The 23,914-nt window shown below is 42.3% G+C and overlaps 1 protein-coding gene and 1 long non-coding RNA gene across 2 annotated transcripts in view; one reads left to right on the forward strand and one right to left on the reverse strand.

Moving 5' to 3' along the window:
- Positions 1–11,095, forward strand: part of LOC142415092 (uncharacterized) — a 99,058-nt gene extending 87,963 nt beyond the window's left edge. The window contains exon 3 of the long non-coding RNA XR_012777288.1: positions 10,845–11,095. This is a non-coding gene — a long non-coding RNA (uncharacterized LOC142415092). The remainder of the gene's footprint in view (positions 1–10,844) is intronic.
- The window catches only part of LOC142415088 (vascular endothelial growth factor receptor kdr-like), a 144,436-nt gene that overhangs the window by 25,378 nt on the left and 95,144 nt on the right, over positions 1–23,914 (reverse strand). The window contains exons 13-24 of the mRNA XM_075513086.1: positions 17,967–18,260; positions 15,672–15,818; positions 13,842–13,967; positions 13,626–13,732; positions 12,246–12,381; positions 10,813–10,917; positions 8,289–8,402; positions 4,806–4,894; positions 3,342–3,507; positions 2,698–2,795; positions 1,592–1,714; positions 1,372–1,483 (exon numbers count right to left, since the gene is read on the reverse strand). Coding sequence (XP_075369201.1) covers positions 1,372–1,483; positions 1,592–1,714; positions 2,698–2,795; positions 3,342–3,507; positions 4,806–4,894; positions 8,289–8,402; positions 10,813–10,917; positions 12,246–12,381; positions 13,626–13,732; positions 13,842–13,967; positions 15,672–15,818; positions 17,967–18,260 — 1,617 coding nt within the window. The remainder of the gene's footprint in view (positions 1–1,371; positions 1,484–1,591; positions 1,715–2,697; positions 2,796–3,341; positions 3,508–4,805; positions 4,895–8,288; positions 8,403–10,812; positions 10,918–12,245; positions 12,382–13,625; positions 13,733–13,841; positions 13,968–15,671; positions 15,819–17,966; positions 18,261–23,914) is intronic.

Consider the following 23,914-nt stretch of genomic DNA (forward strand, 5'->3'; position numbering starts at 1 on the left):
CTATTAGAACTGGGGCATTGCCAGTGCTTCTGGAGCTTTGTCTTTCTGTGGTGTTTCAAAACACATGCAGGAGGTAATGCTGTTACAGAGCCATGGAGGTGTTACACCGAAGTAACAAAACTCTAAATAAATAGGACTGAACTCTGGCGAAAGCAATAACTGCCACTTGTTTTAACCATTTAAGTATGAACTTTGTTTTGCGTGCTGATACGAACTAGAGGAAAGTCTAAATCAAAGATGTGGACTGAAATCAGGTCGTGATCTTTGCAGCCAGCCCTAGGTAAAGATTAGGCTAGAAAGAGCTCCAGACTTTTCATCCAGATCTGGACTTGGCATCTTGAGCCCAATCATTAATTTCAACTGATCCATGAACCAAAGATAGTAGGAGATTACAGAGTTTGCTTTAAAATTCAGCAGCTTAAGTTGACAATGCTTCTTGCTTTCTTTTGTCTGCAAATGCTGATTAAAAAGCCAGAGCTGGCATTCCTAAATTCCCTCAGGAAAACAAAACTTGCCACTCTGCAAGAATTTGAGAGCGGCAAAGTCCAACTGTCTGTAAGACTGCTCGTCTAAATTTCAGGGCTTTATCTGCTGGACAGTAACCAGATCTCAGTGAGGCTGAGGTTTCTAACAGCACCATAAGATGAAATCTATAGTACATAAAGAACACCATTACTCTTGTTTCAGAAATGTTGTGGCTTGCAAATGATATGGCCAGAAGAGTATGCATTCTACCTGTTCGCTGCCAAAATGACTTACGCAGAGTCCAGCACTGGTTCTCATATCAACCTGATGGCAGCTGCTGCCAATACGTTTTTCTTACTTAGAAAATCTTACTTAGATTTTGTGGGGAAGATAATCAAGCTGGGATAAAATGTCATGTGGGCAAACTCCTTTGTGTTCCACCGGCTGCCACTAGCAACATCAGACCACTCCGTCAACAGCAGTGTAATCCTCTGCAACCTTTGAGCTGTGTGGTTTCCTGAAGCAGACTGCTTAAGGGAAAATGTGGTTTGACAGGGAAACTTCTTCAGTGCTCTCGAAGAAATATTTCACTCCTGAGCAGCAGAGGCTCGCGTTATCTCTGTGCTCTGTTGGTTTCAATTATTACAAACGTTAGGTCCAGAGTTTTGGATTTTGTTTTGGTGTCCGTCCGTCCCCCCCTGCCTAGTATTCACTGTTTTCATGTACTTTGCCAGGTGGAGTGTTCACTGACTTCAGTCCAGTGACGTTATTTTACACCTGATCTGCACTGTGCAATTGTATTAATTGAAACAGAAACATGGCACCACGTTATCATCTTTTGTTTAAAGCTTTTCATAGCAATAAAGCCATAAATTAGGGGGAAAAAAGTTTTTAGACGATTCTTACCTAGAGAAAATATTTCCCATAGCAGCACTCCAAAAGACCATACGTCACTCTGTGTTGTGTAAATTTTATCGAAGATAGCTTCTGGAGCCATCCATTTGAGTGGAAGTCTTGCCTAAGAATGCAAAAGACACAACATGTTGCCAGAACTGTTGTTACTAATCTGCCCAAGCCCTAGGGGAACAAAAACGTGAGATTAGCATTTCAGGTTTCTTCCACTTACATCTCCTTTCCGTACGTAGTCAGGGTCTTTATAAATATCCCTGGCTAGTCCAAAGTCACAGATCTTAACCACATTGTTCTCAGAAAGAAGGATGTTCCTTGCTGCCAAATCCCGATGAATGCACTGTGAAGGAATGAGGACAAGCAAGATCAGAGGCTCTGCCTCGACAACAAGCCACTGCTAGAGTTGAAAGCATGAGACCTTCTTCGGAAATGGAAAGATAAATGAACTTTCGTTGTGAGCAGGTTAGAGAGGGGAAATGTGTGTGGGAATCTGCTGCAAATGTACTGTGACATGCAAAAGGGAAAATAACTCAGGGAACAAGCCCAGTATTACAGTTAGTTTTCTGATTTTTCTGTGTGAAATAACTTTCACAGTTATGGTGAGACGAAGGGGTGCCATCTTCCAGTGAATTGTTCTGCAGCAAATTTGGGAGAGGTCAAAAAGCAGCTGCAGCGACATTTGCAAATGCAGTCCCATCACTGCGTGTGGGACTGGGGTAATTGCACATAGGCAATTACTGTGCTCATGATTTCTGTGTGTGCTGCCCTGGTAGCTGTGTGGTAAGTGCAAGCTCTCAGTTTTGTGCATACTTTGGTGTGTGTATTACATTCAATTTACTTCAAAAACAGGCGTTCCACAGGCTACAAACGTACTTTTTTTTTTTGTACCGAGAAGAGGTGCTAACTTTGCTGGTAGTCTCCAACATTACTGACAAGCTAAATAAATAGCTGTATACTCCCTCTTTGATTTTCAGTAGTACTTTTGTTGACCATACTAGAAGGATCTTTCTCTATGAGAATCCTTTTCTGCATTTATTTATGAGAAATACAATCTGTATTCACTCCTTACAGTCTGTATTCACTCCTATTTAAACTCTCATGTTACAGATGCCAGTCCTTGTAGCCAAGAACATGATGGATATTCCTTCACAACTCCTTCAGTGCTACTTATTGCTTAACCACCAGAGCTAATGTGATCTCCAACACTTTAATATAAGAGCAAAAAGCAGATTACTCAGGCTCCAAAGTATACTTGGATATCTTCATATCAGATACTCATGATTCTGTGAAAGAAGTTCAGCCCTGGCGTTTTAATGAGCTCACTTTTCGGGAGGCGAGAAACTCCATGCCTTTTGCCACTTGGAAGCTATAGCAAATTAGATCCTCCAAAGTCAGGGGCCGCTTGTACAGATCCTCAGCATCTAGGAGAGATCACAGACATGGCAAAACACTAGAGCAACAGCTACAAACTTTTTTGGCACCGGTGCCACTTGCATGCTGATGACCCCAGTCTGAGTATTGTTACATGAGTTCTCTACTAGGATTACAACTCTGGTTTAGGAACCACTGACCGAGAGGCAGAAGATCAGATTATTCAAAAAGTTCCATCCAACATTATTCTTGCCATTTAGCTATGGGGAAAACAACATCTGGGGATAAAAGTGAGGGAAACTATTTATAGTGAGCGAGTGATGAAACTGGGCACAGACTGGCCCCGCAAATCTGCTGGTAAAATGTTGCTGTTACTCCTCTTACACAACAGGAGCAGCTTTTATACGCATATGTTATTGCAAATCTCTTTTTGTGAGAAAGTTGAAGTGAGGGACAGGCAAGAGAAAGAATTTGTGATTTCAGGAACGAGTCAAGCTGTGTAAGGGCTTGTAAAGTGTGTGACAGCGTGTGTGGCACTAGCCAAGTAACAGAAATCTTTACAATAAAAGATCTGGGATTAGGTAGGTTTCTTTTACCTTCTTCATCATCTTCTGAATCGCTGTAACTCTTGTCTTCAATAAACCCTGAGCTGGCAGAGCTTCCTGTGCTGGCTACACTCTCAAGGCGCCTCTTGATCAGTTCGGTCAAATCACTGTTGGACTCATCCAGACTTTTCTCTGCTTGGTCAGAGTTTTCCTGGGACTAGAAATAGTAGAAAACGGATTTTTAGCCTTAGATGATGCAATGCCTGGGCATTCAAAATATGTAAAAGAATGTCATATGGAGAAAGTGTCCTCTGGAGATGAGCTCAAAACATGTTTGAACATGATCCCTCAATAGCAGAACTAATGAAGCCTCGTCTCTTATTTATTAATACAGAACCTCCCATTTTACTGATAGCAATATTCCACTATAAAAGTTAGCTGGAAGCTGGCCAGGTGAGACTGATAGATGAGCAGAGACATATTGTAATTCTGTACCTCTTGCTTTCTTAGGAAACCATACTAAAAATCACAGTTCAAGGTATGAGCATGATGTGCACTGAAATGCATCTCTCACCCTCTCCCGGGGAGTGAGACGTAACCAGTCCCTGCAATTCATGAAAACAATGGTGAGAAAAGAAATTTTGAGTGACTGTACCGGGAAAATCTTCTCTTACACAAAGTACCTTATGTACTTTTGTGCCTGTACACAATAGGTATAATAATAATAATAATAATAATAATCATAATCATAATAATAGAATCATCCAGGAAAATAATCTTTGGGAGGATCCAGTTTCTGGCAAGGCTTAGATCAGAGAGCCCTTTCGATGCTGTATTTTCACAAAGAGAAGGTAGTCCCATCCTCTCCCCATCGCTGATTTCTGGCCTCCTGTGTCTTCCCCCATATCCTAGCCCAATTTGTGCTAGCACAAATGTTCATGTGGATGCAGACAACTGCTTGGAAACCAAAACCATTTGGTTAGCTGTAATGCAGACCATGTTCGTGATCCAGTTCGCTGCATACAGCACAGACTTCTAGGTTGGCACAGGGGAAAGGAGAACACAGAAGATGGGAATGAGCAGGTGATGGAAGGGTGAGCTGCTTTCAGTAGCTGGGGGGCCTAGAAACAAAAATCCCCCAACTGGGCTTGTATTTTGGGAGGGTTCAGCTTCTCCTAGTTCAGTTAATACTAGTTTTTCACTACTACTTTGTTGCCCCCCTTGTGCTGGGTAGCATCTCTCAAGTAATTCCCTCTCTCTCTCAAATGCACTAGAGTGGTTGGGTGTTTGCAACTAATTCTTTAGTAGGTGCTAGAAAAGAAGAGGATGGGAGTGAGATCCTACAGGGAAAAAAGTTTCCTTTTCTTGCTCATACAAATTGAAATGTAGTGAGAAAATAAAGTGCCTATATAAATACCAAACTGTCTCAGTGCCAATGCAGAAAAAAATCCAGCTCGTGGTCAGTGGTTGTTAATTCTCTGCCTAGTGACTATGAGAAGCCTGTCATTTTTTTACCTTGTATGCAATGAAATCTCCTCGTTTTCCTCTTAGATAGTTGGACAGATTTCCATATTTGCAGTATTCTACTATGACCATTAAAGGACCTAAAAAGACAGTGAAAGTCCAATGAGTTTTGAAGCACGGGAAAGCATTTTATACTAACTTATCCTCATAAATCCTTTTCAAAATAAGTAAATACTGTCATTTCTATTATACAGATGAGGAAATTAAGAAACAGAGGAGTGACACTCCAGAAGCACACAATCAGTAGTGGACATGGAGAGAAGGGAATACAGTACTGATTCTTAGTGTTCCTCATTAGATGGTAACAGTTGGTACTTATTCCCTATAAACGAAGGAAAATTCAGAATGATAAATAAGAATATACAATCCCATATGATATTAAGGTTGTTTTACTCTATACACAGATCCATAGCATGGAGCAGTCTTCATTTCTCTCTGCTGCCTTCACATAGACAGATCTAAATCAAAAGTTGCAAAAATATTTAGTCTGAAGTTTTTGAAAGCCTGGAAAGTCCTATCAATTTCTTCCTTTCTTATTTCTGTGCAAACTACTGTAGAGTTCAGTGCAATTGCTGCTTTTATACAATTATGCATATTTTTAAGATCTGGTTGAAAATGCTTTTATGTTTCAGCATGAGCTATTAGGAAAGGGAAAAGCTACATTCTCTACCTTTAGCATAATCACTGCTTTTTGTAATCACTGAATGTAAGATAAGGTGAAATCGTGGGACTAGAATGCATATAAACATGTATTATTATCAATCCTAAGCAACCAGACTTTCATGTCCAGAAACCTTTTTCTGTCTAGAAGGTCTGTAGTTCAGACTTAGGAGTTTGAACTTCAAAGGAAAAGTGTTGAGAGCTGCCCTTGGCCATTTGGGAAGGAGGCAGCTCTAAGCAGCGCTTCTATCTGGCTGTATCGGAAATGTGCATACAGGCTTGTACGGCAGCCTGCCCCCGTGGTCCAGTCTGACACGTACAATATTGACTGGAAAGGCTGAGAGCAGGGCCGTAAGGGAGAGCAGAGGGGTCGAGGAGGGAAGAGTGAACCTTAGAGATTCTGGTTGCTGCATCCTGTCTGAGACTGGGTGACGAGTACTGTTTGGAAGCAGATCGTCCCATTAAAAGGGAGATGGTGACTTCTAATAACCAACAGCTTGCCGGTAATAACATTGCGTATTTCTGCCAGGCTTTTTATTTGTACAAGTGCTATAGCACTGCTAGATTGAATACACACCTTTGGGCTGTTCAGGACTTCTAGTTCCTGTTGACTACAGCTGTAAGATGTTCAGCACCTGAGTACACTGTACCAGTGACTGCAAAACCACAACTGGCTGAAAATCAGAGCTGATAGTGGTTCTACTGCTGACCACACAACACTGCTCGCTTGGGCTTAAAGGCAGCGGTGCTGGGATCCGGCAGTGCACAAGAGATCTCTGGAGGACATTGTTCTAAAGTCGAATGTCCCTCATGGATGCCCTGAGGAAATGCAGATTTCAGTACAGCTTTAAAGCTCCAGTTAGTGATTTATTCATGTTTTTGAAATGCTTCCTAGACATGGCCTCTCCATACCTTATTTCTTCATTGTAAAGCACATACTATGCATTACTTCTAACTGCTTAACACCAGACATTCAGCCAAGGTGTTAAAATTTGTTATTTGTTATATTGTCAAAATAATATATGTGCATACTTAATATCATTCTTCATCAGGAATACCGTTATATGGTTACATAAAACCTAACAAGGAAGGAGAAAGCACTGTATTCTGCAATGGCATTTTAATAGTAACTCTTATCCCAGTGTCTGTCTTGAGAGCTCAAGGCTATTTTTCTTTAGTCTGCAGTTGCATTGCTCCAAGGTAAACAAACCAGCGCCTGCCTAGAAGTGCCTCAGTGCCCTGCAAGGCCCTGCTGCACCGCTCTGCTCCGTCCACTGCTCCCCAGAGTAATTGGTGGTTTTCCTAGGCAGCTAGCAGGGAAGAGTGAGGGTTACCTCTTCACCTAGGAGGGCGATCAGGATGGAGCAGGCTGGAGAATGGGAAACTGAGGGACTCCCAGGAGAAAAAGTTCCTCAGAGATTGGACAATCACAGGATTTGATCAGTTACTGAGATGTGTTTTACTATGCAACTAGAACTCTGTGGCTGAATTAATGTGCTTTGGTTAAAAACTATCGACCAGTAATGCTGCTGTGTTTTAGGCACCTGTTTGTATTAAGCCACCTCATTGACTTGACAGGAGAGGAGAGTCACCAGCATTCATAATGTTACTTCCCCTCTACTCAGTCCCAAGCAAAGGCTACTTGCTTATGCATCCGAATCTTAAAATTTGGATTTTAAGATTCCTCCAGCTAAAGCTGGCCATCCTCCCATACAAGCTTTTGGGGTCTGCAGTGCTACAACAATTCCTGCAAGTTCCCTGTTCGTGGCTCCCAGATTACCGCACTATCTGTGGTTGCTGGTTGCTGACTGCTCCTTGAGGAACTGGGAGTATCTTGCTGGAGGGAAGATTTCTTTCCTGGCATCCTACCAGATCTACCTCACTGAAGTTCTCTGTTTTTCCCCCGTGACTGGACAACTACATGTTCTTTGGGAAGAGGATAGCTTCGGAGTCTCTGATGACAGCAGATGTGTGCACCATCTCTCTCGCTCTTTCCCGTTCATTTATTTTACTCTGGGTTTTTTTGTCCTCAGCTCTCCTAAATCTGTCCTTTGGGGATTGCTTTGAAGGTTCATTGTAAGCAGTAAAGAGGCTTCTTTGAGAGTTGTTACCCTGAAGTTAAAGCACAGTATAGTAACAGACAAGGATGCTTTGTATGGCAGTATGGGAAGGGATGTTTTAGTGACAAAGGTCTAAGATTTATGGAGTCCTTTGATTAAGTCTGCACTTTGCAACAGATTCTTTGTATGATGTACAGCCAGTTGTGTCAGCACCGCGTCTTGGAAGTCCATGCTGTTGCTCCGTTCAGCTTTGGACTGCCTCAGGCTTCCTGTATACTACACAAAAAATGCCAGCATTTGCCCGGCAAGAGTGAAGTGCTTGGGAAAGGAGGAGGCCTCAAGTAGCTAAGTGCTCAGCCTGGTGCATCCTCCTGATAAGGCAGGGAATAAGAGGGAGAAGAAACTCTGAAATGATCAGTAGTGCCTGTGTGGAGGAATTGGGCACGTAATTGCAATTAAGGATCCTGCCTCCCTTCAGTCCATAATCCCTTTTGTAAACAAGCTTATGAAGGACAGAGAAAAAGAAAATAGAGAAGTGACCCCACTGGCTGGGAGAAGACGTTCTGAAACCATTGATGAATGCGGCCATAATCTGCAGTAGCAGAAGGTCTCCTATGAGCAGAGAGGTAGAAATGTTTGTGCTTGCATTAACTGCATGTGCATGAGACTTGGACTCCACCACAGATACATCCAAACACCACTTGTATCTGAAAAGTGTTTCTTCTTTGCTCCTTATTTACTGAGGACTTCTCACCTCCGGCTTTGGTGCAGGCTCCCAGCAGGTTGACTACATTCAGATGATGTCCTATATGGATGAGGATCTTCAGTTCAGACATTAAAGCCTTGCATTCATTAGTAGTTGCACATTCTGCTTAAGATAAACAGGAAAAAAATCATCTTTACACAACAGGATGTTTTTAACAGGACACAGCAAGATCCTGTTTATACTTGGAAACAAAACCCACCCAGGTTACTCGCAGTATCTTTGCTTTTCAGACTCTTAAAACAGATAATAATTCATCCATTTCATTGTCTGTTGACCTTTATGAAGTGGAATAACACTTTATCTTTTGGGTGACTCTTCCTTTCTCTAGCATGGGTTATGGAGGGTCACTGTCCTGTAGGAGAACCCTCCCCCCAAATCAGATACCAGAGAGCCTTTGCAAGGACTGAATTTTGCAAGCTTGCAAAGGAAGAGTCAACTACTCCAAGCAACAATAGCACACAGAATAGCGTGTTCCTCCATCTAGAATGGTGATGTGCAGTTTAGCAGTACTTCTTTACAATACCTCAGAATATATTTTCCCACAGTACTGAGCAACTCTCCACTGCAGGTGATGGAGGAATCCAACACATCTGTAAGCTGGGTCCCAAAATGTACTGAAGAATGTTCAGCATTACTAAATCTCAGCCCTGTGAGAGCTCATCGACCCAAGAAATACATTTTCCAGCAAAGCAGAGGGGGCCATATTTGTGTGTGAACCATGAACTTGATGCTTGAAGCACTGGCTAGCCAGTTATACTGTAGTTTCATTCTCTTTTGCTGCCAAAGCTAAGGCAGGCATACTCAGACCAGAATGTTATTCGGATGCTGGCTTCTTTCCTCCGCCTTCTTTCCAAAACTTTCGTGATGTATTTTAACAAAAGGGGCTGTGTCCTGTGTCCTCTGGTTTTGCCTTTGCATCATGTAAGATTTAAATATGAAGAAACAGTTACATAACAGATCATTTGCTGTGACAAATGTAACCTCTTTATCTGTTTGTAGAATTCTCCATAAACAAATCTTTCACCAAATTGTGTCATAAAGCAGGAGCTAGTCCAAGCCCAAGATTTCTTCAGTCAACACTGTTTGTAGATGGGTGTGTACATGGGTGATATTACTCCTGATTTACCCTGGCATGAGCTGGAACACATGCCTGGCAAAATCTAAACAGAACAGCCTCAGAAGTGTTTTTAGACAATCTTGCACATTAAGTTTTAGCCTTCAACCCAGAACTGATAGCAGCCTACTTCATGGAAATGACAGATAATGCTAGAATTACAGAAATGCAGACATCTCCAGAGCCTTTTTTTTTTTTTTTCCTGAATGGATTGCCTCACACTAGTGAACCTGCTTTATTCACGAAAGTGATGAATTATGGGCATGTTAGTTGGGGAGGGACAGGTTAGAGCAGGAGGCTGCTGCCTCCACTGGGGGAGGAAGGTGTAAAATGATGGAGGAACTGTCAAATAGTTTGCTGAATATGTGCAGGCAGGGTAGAGCTGACATGAGGATCAGCTGGGAAGCACAGCATGGAAGTGAATGAAAACCCAGAGCTATCCAGGGCAGTAAGTTTTGTATGGAGAAGGGAGTGTGTCTGGATCAGGAGCTTCTAGGATATTTCAGGGATCTGGAGATGGGCATGGAACAGAAGAAACAACAGCAGGAAAGAAGATGATCTGAAGATCTACTGACTAATGCAGAGAAGGAAGACCAGATTCGGAGGAGGTCCAGACAGGTGACAAACTGATGTTTTTGAAATTTCAGAGAGATGGGAAGTAGCAGAGCATCAGGAGAGGCAGCTATCAACAGAAGCCAAATACTGTGATAGAAGTTGCTGAATCATGGCATTGCAGGGGTTAATACTGTCATGCAGCAGCAATGCAGAGCAATGTGGGCTATGAAAAGCCATCCAGTGAGCATTGATTGTACCTTTGAAAAAATCCTAAGTGAACAGTTAAAAACCTCCAACCCAAGTAGTCAATGTACTGACTGATGCATTTATTCATAAGCTGGCTACAGAGGCTTTGTATGTCAATATAATATGAAAGAATAGTCTCCAAGTTCCCCCCTTCCCCACCACTGAATGGCAAAAGCTTTCCTTAATTTCAATAATTGCAAGCCAGTTGTCTCTAACTCACTCCCTTGGCATTGCTTTTTTTTCAACCCCTTGAACTGTTCTACATCTGGAAGGGCTGTGATCGAAGGCTTAGATCCAATTTCAGACTATCTAATGTAATTACATTCTGTAATCTGTTTCCCTCCTAACCCCACAGACCTGGAAGCTGCTGTTTTCCTCCTCTAGGAATACAAGACTTAATCAGCAGCACAGCATGGAGCCCGCTTGTCATTTCCTACACGTTAACATCCACTGTATAATGACTAATTGCTCCCATATGACAAACCCACTCCCTTCTGAACACAATGAACTTGGGACTGGTTTGGAGCTGAGAACTGGAAACCTCATTGCCCACAGGTTCCCTGAGGAGTTTTGTGAGAATCTCAGAGGGATATGTACCTTTAAGCATTTTTACGGCAACTGTTTTGCAGGTTGAAGATTTATCAATGCCAAAAGCAGACGCCTCCACCACCTTCCCAAAAGCACCATGACCCAGTGTTTTACCTAGAGAAGCAAGAGTCAAGAATGAGCCAAAGGGGACTTTTGACAGTCTGCATCAGATAAGAGGGAAACATGCATTCTCAGCTGTGCAAGAAATACAAGACTCCAGTGCCCAGGCACAACGTAGACGTAGACCGATAGTCAATAGAAGCCTGTATCACATATTTGCAGTATATGGATATAAAAGGTATGATTTATATCCATATAACTTTAATGCAATACAGTACGTGATAGAACAGAGTAGAATAAATAAATCTGCATTCAGCTGAAGGCAAGGCTGAATACATATATATGGCTTAAGGGTAAAAACATTACATATAGTTGTCCTGAAGCCCAGGAAAGTCAGAGTTTGGATTAAACGTAGAATTGTGGAACCCTGATCTCTCATGAATCACAGTCATGGAGATAGCCAGCTAAGGCACTCAGGCAGTCAGAACCCTTTAACCCTTCAGTTACTGACATTTATTTGATGTAAAAGCTATACTAAATGGAATTTAAGATTATAATCTTTCTTTATTTTCCCTTTCATTTGAATTTGCATGCCTGTATTACCTAGTGTGCTCTGAGGGCTCTGACCCACGATGCAGCAGAGTACACTGGGCATCATGGTCTGGCTTTTTGGTTCTGCTAGTTTGACCCTATGTCCCACCATCATCTCATTTTTTGTTATTTTCGTCTGTCTTCCTCCTTCTTCCTTGTTTTCCAGCTAAAGCACCAAAAGCACTCCCAAATACAGATATATTCCCTACACTCATCATTGCACACAGATGTTACTGTTTCTCTATACAAACACAACCTGCTTTTTACATTTTCTTGCTCCATCATCCAGTGAGCTGAGCTGTTGAATGAAATCTGGTTCATTTTTTCATGATAGCTCTTTACAACTCAAAGCCAAGTTCAAACGAGTGATAAGGAATTGATTATTTGATGAATTGATAGATTTCTTCAAAATAAAATTCACTGAAAGACCTTTCAGATTGACTTCTCTTTTCCTTTTCCTCTGTGGGTGTGAAACCATACTTTTGGCAGGGACAGTACCTGGAGGTACCTTTCTTCCCTGTCAAGAGTTTGGCTTCACTTCTCCAGGAAAGAAAAAGAGGTGGTAGCTATTTTGAGAGAGACAACATCTTTGCTTTTCCTACTAAATCCCTTGTTTCACCCCCCATTAAGGATGATCCTGAATTCTGTGACTCACTGCCAATTCTCCCCAAGGATGGTTGTAGACTGGCACTAAATGATAGGCTGCTTCCTGAGTTATGCAACAGATCCACTGAAATTGAGGAGCGTTAGAAATCATCATTCTTTACAGCAATAATACCCAAACCACTCACCCAGCCGCAGTCTGTCTCTTGGGAACTCCCATTTACTGCTGTCATAGGGAAGACGGTCACACTGCTCATCAAGAGGCATTTCCTCGGGATCCATTATAATTGACAGGTATCCTGTTTTAATATCTGTGGCATCAGGCTAAAAACAGGGTGTGGAGAAATTATTCACGTTATTTACCCTGCAATTCTAATGGGAGAGCTGTCATCTACAGGACTGAGTGCTGGCTGGGGAGTTCCCTGAATTCCAGACTTAGCTCTGAAATTTATTCTGAACCATGAATGCATCACTTCAGCTTCCTGCCTCGCTTTTTTTTTATATCTGGGAAATAAATGTTTATGTATGCCTGCCACTCATAGGTGTTGGGAAGAGTCACTGATTAATGTTGGTAAGCACTCTGAGGACACAAAATCTATCACTGTCTTCTACCTGTATCTATTAAGGAAATCAGTGCTTTTCAGTGGGAACGCCACGAGCTGCACTTCCTCGTGCACTACAGAGCATTTTGGCATTTTCGTAGTATTTTGTTTCGCAGGCTCGATTCTCCAGGGTTATCCACTTCATGGCTATTGCTTATTACAATTTAAAACTGAAAGCTGGTGAAAACTGCTACTTGTAATGCTGCTCAGTGAGAAACTGTGATTTGGTGGGTCCTGTGAACAGACTTGCACGGGTGTAAAATGTAATAGGAAATTCACTGTTGTCCACAACTCTGTTAAACTGAGGTCAAGGAGGAAAACATTAATTTAATCACCATATTTGCAATAGGAGGGGAAACTTTACGCCAGTATTAGGGATCAGCACTGAAACTGTAGTTTGGTGAGCTTCAGAGCAGAGAGCTGTGGTTGCCTTTCTGTTTACTGTTTGTTTTAGGAAAAACAGACCTAAATTCCTTGGAACTTTACTGAAACTTTACTTTTTTGAGTCACAAAAGGGAGATGAAAGAATAGCAAGACTTGCAGACAAAATAAGCTTTGTGGTTTGAGCTCATTTCTAGAGCAAACATCCTAGGATCTTTCTTAAAACAGGGCCCCCTTTAATACCTATGTTTCAGAGAAATCTTATTGGACAAGTGCTGAAATCAAGCCCTCATTTTAGGGGATTTAGGATTTTTTTCGGTCTCCTAATCTTGCAAGCCAGTTTGACTCATAAAGAGGGAGGACCTTGATTTTATGGTACCATGGAAGCGGGTAGAAATCTCACAAGTGCAAGTGATCGCTTGAGAAGTTAAAGGACTATCAGCAGAAATCTTGGACTGAAATTTTATAGGAACATTTTGCACAGTTTTTCTACCATCTGTCCCAAACATTTGGCCCTAAACTCTGATGCTACACATAAACTGGGCCCAATCCAAGACCCTTTGTGCAATATGAAAGCTCTCTTACTTTTCTCAGTTTCCGAATGAATAGGGTCAGAAGAAGCCAGAAGAGGGTAGCGGCTAGACCAGTGCAGACCAAAATGATAACTTCAATGTTGGATTTCTCCTCAGAACCTGCAGGTTAAATGTACAACCAAGTTTTAAATGTAGGCAGTCTATGACTGAACAATAGTTCTCATCAGTCCAACACAATATATGCATCTCGCCTTAGCTTGGAACTCACCTTGTATTTTAATGAAGGCTGATGTGCTGTCTTGGCCCATGTCATTGGATGCCTTGCATTCATAGAGCCCTTCATCATCCTTTTTCACTCGCTCAATGACCAGGGTATTATTTTCCATGGAAATTCCTGTTGTAAGGGATTTCAGTTAATATTATCACAATAACCTACCTGCCTACAAATGCTTTTAGGAGGCAGAGAACTGAAAGTCAGCTCCCATCCATGCAGGCCTGGTATGCACTGTTGTTAGGAGGCATTTTAACACTATGCTCCTCATTGTGGTCTGGCAATAACCTTTCCTTGACGTTTTTTTTCACCTCAGTATGTGTGTAAATTGCTTGGGGATCATTTAACCAACAGCATATATGGCTGTTAATTTATTATGAGCAGACAGAGCCTGAGAAAACTTCTGTGGAAGTTAGTGAAGTGATGGGAAGATAGGTTTTCTGATACTAATAAGATACACTGGAAAAAAAGGGAACTTAGTGAAATTAATTGGAGAAAGTCGATGTCTTGGAGGCTGCGACAAGTGATGGGAGTTCTAACGTGGAACATGGAAATCAGGTTATGCATGTCCCTGGAAAAATCACTGTGTGGAGCAATCCTGGATTCACAGGCAGCTGGGGACTAGAGGCAGAGTGAGAAGAGGGAGGTTGCCTAGGTATGACCTATGTGAGGCTTTTCTACGTTTAATTTTCCTGATTAACTTTCCACATTTAATTTTTCCTGATTTGTAGCATAAAACTGAGAGCTCATCTGTTTCACTAAGGATATGTTTGGGGCAGAAATAGGGAAACAGGTCAGGCTTTGAATCCAAAAGGGAAGGACATTCTGAGTTTCTGGGTGTTCTGCCTATGAATCCTGTTGTTGTTAACAAGAGTACTGCACATTACTTGCCATGCACTGTGCTGAAATATTTACCCTGAGGTGTTTTTTCCAAATATTTTATTTATGTTTCCATTGGCTGGATGAGTTACATGCTTGTCCCTCTAGAATTATTTATAAAATTTCAGTAGCTATAAAGAGTTTCTCTCGGAACAGTCTGATCTGAATTATGGATGATCCTAGATTTCCTACCTAGTCCAAGATGCAAAATTAAAGTCACAGGACCAGCTACGGACATGGGATTCTCCATGATTTATAGGAGATCTCAGGGCAGAGAGCTGAGAAGGAATTCCAGGCTCAGGTAAGGGAGCCCATGCTCCCTGCCCACGGTAGCACTGTGCCTGTACTGCTCTGTACCAGTTGAGCATATTCATTCTCATTACTAGTTGTGGGAGATAAAGAAAGGATGTGCAATATGCCGTGGCATGCCCTGGACTTGACTGTTAGGTGACTGCCCACAATTTGCTGCAACACATTCTGATCAGGCCCCAAGGATATCTGACAGTTCAGGCTTGTGTTTTCAGACCCACCTGACAAGCAGGTACACCCTGTCTCAGTTTTGTACACAAACTGTTGTCTGGCACAAGCAGATTGAACAGCAGCACACTGTACTCCTTGATTTACTAATGCTATGCTAAAGTATGCAGACTATCTGGCTGACTCTGCAGACATGAACACTGCCACATGCAGAAGGCAAGCTGCGTAAGCAGGCGTTGGGTTGCAACTGGTTGGCAGCTTTGACCTCAAAGTCCTAGCTGGAGACTACTGCAGTGGTCTGATATATTTGGATTTGTGCATGTGTTTTCTGAGGTTGTGTATACCCTCCTGACTCAGCCGTTCCTGCAGTAGCCATGGAGTTGTAGGTCTTATGTTTGTGGTGAACCTGCAAGTTCATTATCCCGTGTTACGTACAATACTGCAGCACGCTCAGGAAGCAAGTACACTCACCTGATGCTGCTGAAATGGGGTAGCCATTCTTCCTCCACGTAATCTGAGGTTCTGGTGTTCCACTGACTTTGCACTCCAGAATGATCTTGCCGCTGATGTTAACCTCCAGATCCGTGAGGTTTTGTATCACATACGGTGCTGCCTTTGCTACAGTCACAAAGGAAAACAGTACACGGTAAGATTTCAGGAGGCACCTCCCACAGCTCTGCCATCTTCTCTCCTTTGGCCACCTGCATGGCCTCTCTGGGCTGGAAGTGGCAAAGATTTGGTTGATGAGTGGTAGCAAAAATCCTCCAGAAGATTATGGGAGGAGTGGGTGAGTTCATTTGGCTTATTTTCAAACTGACTAAGCTTAGATTTGGCTTCTGCTTGAACCTCCTTGAGTTTCTCATCCTCTGAAGAAAACAGAGGACGGTGAGTGGGTAGAGCAAATGCAGAGTGAATGCAAAAAAAGAGAGGAGGAGGCAAAGAGGAAACCGTTCTAAGGATTTTGTGTCCTCCATCATGAGTGCAGTTATCTACTTACTACAAAGCATGTTAACCTCCACTTTATGTTCATTTATGAAAGGAACAGGAAAGCAACGAATACAATCACAAGCACAGCATAAAAAAATGCATAAAACCTGCTACTGTCCAGTAGCTGATGGGTGCTAGTACATTTAAAAGACCTTGTTTGTACAGGGGAAGCAGGGCTGGTTTGGAGGGGCATTTCCACGCATGTTCTCCAGAAGAATTGCCTCTCTGACACGTGCCAGACAAATAACAGGCCCCAGTAATTCTCTGAGGAATGTGATCAAGGTTCCAGTTCTCCCATGGATGTATTCCCAGTTTAGCTGTGTTTTTCCCATAGCCATCATGTGTAGGTGTCTGTGTAGGTGGAAATTTGACTAAATGAATAAAAATATCTGCCAAGGGAGAGAAAAGTGAATTGCCTGAATGCAGAGTGCAGAGAAAGCCCAGTGCCTCCATGTCAGATGATGCTGACAGGTGGCTCCGGTACCGGCTGTGGGGACAAGCCAAACCGCTAGCACTCTGTAATACCAGGGTGAGATTCTTTCCCTTCCTCCGCACTTCAGGAAGAGGCAGGTGCTCATGCCATTTCTTAAAATAAATCACCTCCCACTCAGGTATCAGAGCCGTGCTAGCCACAGCTGTGGCGTGGGTGAGCATTTTCTCCTTGCGTGTGTGCCTGCATGGAGGGGGAAGGGACTGTGAGAGCGTTGTTGGCTGCACGGGGTAGAGACTGCATGGGCAAATGTGCTCCTTCGCTTAAACAAAGATGAAGCCAGCACTGCATGGCCTGGTTTTTACCTAAGTGACAAGTGCTTATGGCAGCATAGCTGTCCCTTCAGTGTCTCATTAGCAATTAATGTAAGCGGAGAAGCCAATTTGAAAATCACTGTCTAATTCAGCTTCTGAAGGACTGTCTCGTGCACCCTGGCTTGCTGCTGTTTATTTCAATTCTACACCAGTTCTGTGCTTTGGGGTTTTCTTCACCATTGGAAAATAGCTAATAAATTCACCCATTCCAGCAGCACTTTTTCTTCTGAGACGGCTTAGAGCCGATCACTCGCTTTCTTCACTATAATTTTCAGTGAGTTTCTACCGGAAGAAGTGTCCTGCCCTTTATGTTCACATAGCCAAGGAAACCAGGCTTTGGGATCTGTAGTGTTACTATTTTTATGGAAATAAAAGAAAAGAGCTGGGGGGTTGGGTATAAATAAGAAAATACTGTTATTACAACAAAGTGCATCCCATTTACCCAGAATAAATGGTATGTGTCACTTGATTATACACTTGACCAGTGACATTTGTGATTACATCTGCTGGGTCCAAATCTGTTTAGGTATCTAGATCATCCTGCAAGCTGTAAGTGGGTGGAATCTTCTACCAAAGTCATATAGATCTGGGGTAACAGTCCCAAATGACAGGGTTGTGCTGTTAGAAACATGGTGGGTGATGCCTTTTCTCCTCAGTCAACCCTATATCTGCACCCAGCATGGAGTTAGGAAGATAAAATGCAGCTGAAATCACCTTTATGTGTAAGGCAAATATTTTATACAAAACCAGCAGCGGCTGGATGAGAAATATGTATGGCTAGGTGTCAATCCACATACAGTAATGTGAAAAAAAAACCAAACCAGAGCACAAAGTCTATATTAGGACAGTCCCTAAGAAATGCTGGGCACCTTCTGCTTTGAAAAGCTTCAAAGGGAGAAGCAGATGCACAGCATTTCTGCTCCTGCAGCAGAACGATAGCATGTCCCACTGCCATTTCCCGTTGGCAGGACCTACCTCTGACGAGGAGCTGAGTGTGCTGTTCTAGCGTGTCGGTGCTGTTGTGCTGGTTCTGGGCTCTGCACTTGTAGAGGCCACTCTGTTCCTTCGTGACGTTAGTAATGACCAGTGTCAAAGAAATGGAATACGTGTCAGTTTTCTTGATCACTGAGTCACTGAGAGCCGCCTCTGAGGAGGGGTAATACCAGGCCAGGTGACTGTAGATGTACTTGGAGGCCCGGCAGGTCAGCCGGACGTCATTCCCCACAATGGTTGTGACTCGTGGGTCTGTTTGCAACCCAAACGGCACATCTAGGAGGAAGAGAAAACATGTTTACAACTAAGTCACAACTGAGAAGGTCTTTGGCTGCCTGGTTGCACCTTGATGGTCAAATTTCAAAGACCAGCCATAATGGAATGTGCCAATTTTAATAAGACCCCCATTTGCATGTGCAAACAGGCACTGGTGCTTGTGAATTAGGTAAGTGAATGTACCTCTCACGTCCCAGTGCTGACCTTTGGTAGTCTGGCCCTCAGTATTCTAATCGTTACATTTTCAGGTAATGAATTGAACATTTATAAATAGAAGTAGTTAATGGACTAAGAGAGTTTAATCAAGAGAGATTTCTATCCAGGTAGACAAATGTGTTCATGAGCTCTTCTCTTTCTGTCTGCAATCAGTGCTTGAAAGTATAATTGCATGAGAATAGGGAGACCTATTCCCATTTCTGAGAAGTAACACTCTCTTTCTTCACCACTGAACAATCTTCCCAATTCTCTCTTATTTCAACTATGCCAATATTTATTTTCATCACATGTGCCTTGGTGGATATTTACTTGATCACTGAATGGATTAACTGATCTAACGATGTATAAGTCCTTGAGGCCTTTATATTTAGCAGAGAAATACTTTGAGGCATGAGTCCAATCTATCCACAAAAGAGTAAGCTGTTTCTTGCTATATTTTTAGTAACTTTTCACTCCAGAAAAAAGACCAATCTTCCTGAAGTGGTGAACGGAATCCATTTGAAGACAAGAAAAAATGTTTCTGAGTAGAATGCCAGAGTCTGGCCTACAGACACATTCCTATTACTGCATTAGCCACCAGAGACCTACAATTAAATTGTGGCTGAAAGATATTCTTTTCCCTTTTTATTTTGTTAGTTGCAGTGATCTATCCACCCAGCAGACTTGAACAAAAGTGCATTTATAACCACAGTGACCCGGAATTATTCTTCTGTCTGTTAGGTCAGGATTTTCAAGCAGCTGAGAGTTATGAGGAATCCCTTATAAATTTTACCAGGTGTAGTATGGGGATGGGACACTTTGGGAGGACTTGCTCTGGATTACCTTCTGAATGTGAACAGTGTTGCAATAAATCTGATAGATTGTCACTTCAGTACCAAGCTGTTAGTAAGATGCTTTCTCAAGCTACGATGAAATGGATGGTACTTTGAAAAGGACAGAAGTTAAAGGGGAGCAAGTATGCACTGCACTTGCAATCTGACAAATTCCACATGGGAGCTGGAATTCGGCCAGGGGCTCACACTCCAAACTCTTGCAAAAAGTTCTGCCGAAGGTACAGTTGAGCATAAACAGCGAGGCCGTTGAAATAACCAATCTGCCTTATAATAAACCATGTATTTATAAAATACAGAGCCCTGAAGAAGCTTTCAGATATGATTAAAAGTCTCTCTTCTTCACAAGTCATCTGGAATAGAACCAATAAGCTTTGCTCCATGGTTTTTAAAGACTGGCACCAGAAATGTTTTACAAAAGATCCAAAAAGAGAAGAGACCCCTCAGGCCACAGCTGTGGAAATTGTTATTTTTCTTTTATTTCCTTTTCATGAAATTTCAGTTTATTTTATGCAGTGTTTTGTTAGGCTCAGTTGCTCTCTTTCTTGCTCAGTGCTAGCTGTATGCTCAAACTGACTTGTGTAATACATCCATTCTTCACATCTGATGTCCTGTGGTTCCAACATGTCAAGATGATGCTTATCAAAAAGGGGGGGAAGTCTGAGGCCAGCAGAACTTCTCTAAACAGTAAGAATTAAGGTCCAGTGAAAACACTGGGATGTGGCATGAGCAGCATCTCAGTATCTCTCCTGAACTGTCAAACCAAAATAGGGAAGAAGTGCCCTCTTAACTTGCCTTTTTCTTAGTTTCTCTTCTAAGCATTTGCTATTTGCTCCAGCAAGAGTTATAGTACTAAGGTAGATGAATCTTGGGTTAGACTCAGTTCTTTAGTAAGCTCAATGCTCTGGGAGACCTCCTGAGATCCCCTCCACCCTGAATTATCCTACGACCCTAAATGCTGGGTCTCAGTGAAAGTATAAAGCGATTCCAGGTAAAGTGATGAGGTCGGAGTTTGGTCATATTACCCGGGGTAAAACACAGTGAACCCCTGCAAATCTGCAGGGCAAGCTAAACCTTGGCCTTAAGCGGTTAGGCTGGCAGTCCCATTTGCCATTGCTTCTGCTTCTCAGGAAGCCTTTTCTTCAGGAGAATTTCTTCTTACAACTTGCAGCCCCGTTTGTTTTGCAGGGTGAGATTCCCTGAATGGCTGTGGGAAAAAGCCCACCCCAGGGGAAATACTGCATCTCTGGGGATACGGCATGGGCTTGTGTATGGCAGTGCCGGCATGGGCTGGAGCCCCCAGAGATCTCTCACGTTTTGGTGAAAATTCCCAATGAATTTGATGTGTTAATTTCCAAGCCCTAAATTGTGAAGGATGCTCGATAGTTTTGCCTTGCTGCTGGACTTCACCAGTGCAGGGTTTTTTCTACCAACTTAACATTCTGGGAGCAGAGGCCTGGCTTGTTTTTCTTATCATTTCTTCTACTGACATTTTTTATTTAGCTTTCTGAATATTTTTAGCTGGAACCTGTGCTATTCTCTTCCATCTTGTTAGCCTTTCAAGAAGCTCTTTCAGCTCCAATAGAATATTCATTGATTTTCATTACAGTGGAAGGAAAAAGAGAGAAAAAAAAAGTCTCTCTTGCTCTCCTCTCTCTTTCCTCCTCCTACCTGGATTATCTGGGGAGTAACTGCAGCTTTGAGAGCACATTAGAAGTCAGTTCATCTCTTAGACTACTTTGCTTACACAATCTTGAACCTGAGCAGTGATTAACTTCTTCTCTCTGAACAGATACAGTGTTTTATAAGACTCCTAATAAGTTGGCTAAAAGAATGCACCATGGGGCCTTTTCTCTTTTATCAGCAGTCACCAAACATTTGTCTTTCGTATTGTATTACAGTGTAGTAGCCGCGAATTTCACTCTCGACTGTGCGGGATTCCATGGCAAAATAGGGAAATAAGCCATTGGGGGAAGGTAAAAAGTCAGCATAAATCAAAAGAAAGTCTGGCTCCATTTGTATTTACAAGGAATTAATTGGTTTTAATTTCCTGTGCTTTGCACAATAATCTGTGTAATTCAAAACTTCTGCTCTTTCCCAAATTCCATCCCTGTGCCTGTCAGGGTGGGGGGGTTGCCATCAGGCATATGCATGTAGGGAGAGTGAGAAAAAGAAAGGGTGAGCCCTACCATCTGAAACAGCGCAGAGCTTTTCATAAATCCTGTAAACATGTCAGGAATAAGCAAATTGAGAGTGGCAAGCAGTTGTAGAACAGCCCAGTTCATACATTGTTCTAGTATCTGATAGCAGATTTTTATCTCATATTTGAAATATAGTATTTTCTTTCTGGTATAAATCTTTAACTCCATTTTTCTGAGTTGTTTTTGCAATCAGATAAGCCCTTGAAAAAGAGCTTTTGTTATTATTTGTTATTCTTATCATAATTCATTTATATTCCAAGAACATTCAGAGGTTTCATATGGGTGGGATCCCATTTTGTTGTATGTAGTACAATCATACAAAGGCTAGATTTTTATTTACTGTGGACCTACAGTAATATACAGTTGCCCTTTCCAAGGTGCAGACAAGAGATTAGAAGGTAAATAATACTTGTTCACGGCAGAGAATGCCTCCAGGAGACATCAGGTCAGCTTTTCACTGCACTAGGAAGGTTGCAGTCTGCCTTGAGCGTCCTTTGGTGCGTAACCGGTGGTGGGCAATGACATGAGGCAGTTCTGAGCATCTGATGGCTCGCCCACATTGCCTCTGCCCATGACAAAATAGTAATCTGACTTAAATGGGAACACTGGTGTCAAAACTGTGGTAGGCAAGATAGGCAGGAGACGGATTTTGTTTCCGCAAGAAACAGTAAAAAGGATTTACACAAAACAAAAATACTGGAATAAGAGTTAGGCCAGGGCATGATGGATAACACTGCTACTACATTGCTATGGGAGTTTCTGCTGCCATGAACAGCTTTAGGAGAGCTTCAGTGGGACGTTGACAGTCAGGACATCTGCAGAAAGAGCTCAGAGAGGTTTCAGGGCTGTCACTGAATTATAAGTTTTCTCATCATGTTGGACCCCTTATATGGTTTGGTTTCAGCGTGATCTCCAAACCCTGTTGACCCTTCACTGAAATGAATTCTGCTGGCAAAGAAATGATTTAAAAATAGATACCAGTGCTATTTCTAGTGTCCGTGGGAGTTTTTGTGGGGGCTCTGCAGTGGAAGAACAAAACGGCTGTTAACATTATTCCATTGGGATAAATACATTTTTCTCGAATGAATATGGTGGTGATAACACCAGACTGAAGGAAGGCATGTCCCCAGAAAGCAGGTGCAGCCCAGACCACACCTGATGAAGTTTCCCTGTAGAACTTTGCCATGTCCTGACAAAACAGTTCAACCCTGACCTAGTGGAATGACTTTTTGAGGGAAGAAGAGAGTTTAGGCTCTGTATCATCTTCAGATTTCTTACCAGGGAGAAGTTAATTAAGCTCAATTCAGCCAAAATGTTTGAAAGCAGCTCAGGATCCACCAGCTTGTTTGTCGGTAGGTGATAATGGGAGATCAGGTCTTTAAAATCAACAAATTGCTGAATTAATTGTGGAGTCCCACAACTAGCAGCTGTTTTGCAGAGAACAGAGCACTGTGAAGTGCTACGAACATTTGCTAGATGTTGTCCTAAAAGCCTACACATTGCTTGTGTGCTCTCAGACTCTAACTCAGCCTTTATCTCAGCTTTTAGGTTCAATCTGCATAAAATTAATCAGCTGAGCAATTGTGAAGTGGCCTGCTTAGAGCCTTGTGCTTTTGGACTTGCCCTGTTTGGTAGCTCACAAACTGTCCCTGAATGTCCCTCCAACACTGAGACTAGAGGCAACTCCTGGTGAGAGTAACCTGGCAGTCACTTAGCCTCCTCCAAGTGCACTCAGCAGCAGACAGTGCTTTTTTTTCATCTGAGAGGCAGACCTTCAGCAGCAGCTCTTATACCAGCCTGCCCACTTGTTGGAGTAACATGCATTACTCAGCAGAGGACCATCATGTAAAGAAACCCAGCAGCAGGTCACTCTGCTGCTATTTTACCACTGCAACATGACCTACTTTAGGATCGGGATGGCCACATTTAGAAAGATTTCATTTCTTTCTAATCCATAAACACAACTATTTTTAAACACGGCACTTATAAAAGTCAGTCGTGCTCATTCAGCATCTACCTCTTCCCCAGAATGGCACAGACTCACAGTCTTTTCTTCACAGGCAAGAATATATCTGTCTTGCCAAGGCCTATTCACCTCCTGGTCTGTTTTGGTGGAAACATTTCCACCATAACTGCTGTCAGTAATTTTGTCCAGTGATTAATTTTCTTCCTAATTAAAAATACATGATTAAAACATTGTGTCTCAAAACATTGCTAGACTGATCTTAAAATAAAACCTCTGAAATACTAGCTCACTGTGGGGGAAAAAAACCCTACCTAACTTTATTATTAAAATAAAACATAGTTGTGAAAGGTGCGTGGATTGATCTAACCCTTTGAATCTGACCTTATGCTAGTTGCTTATTTAGTTGCTGCAGCATTGGTTTTAGTCACCAAGTATTACAAA

The sequence above is a fragment of the Mycteria americana genome, chromosome 10, assembly GCF_035582795.1.
Source record: "Mycteria americana isolate JAX WOST 10 ecotype Jacksonville Zoo and Gardens chromosome 10, USCA_MyAme_1.0, whole genome shotgun sequence".
Taxonomy (NCBI): Eukaryota; Metazoa; Chordata; class Aves; order Ciconiiformes; family Ciconiidae; genus Mycteria; species Mycteria americana.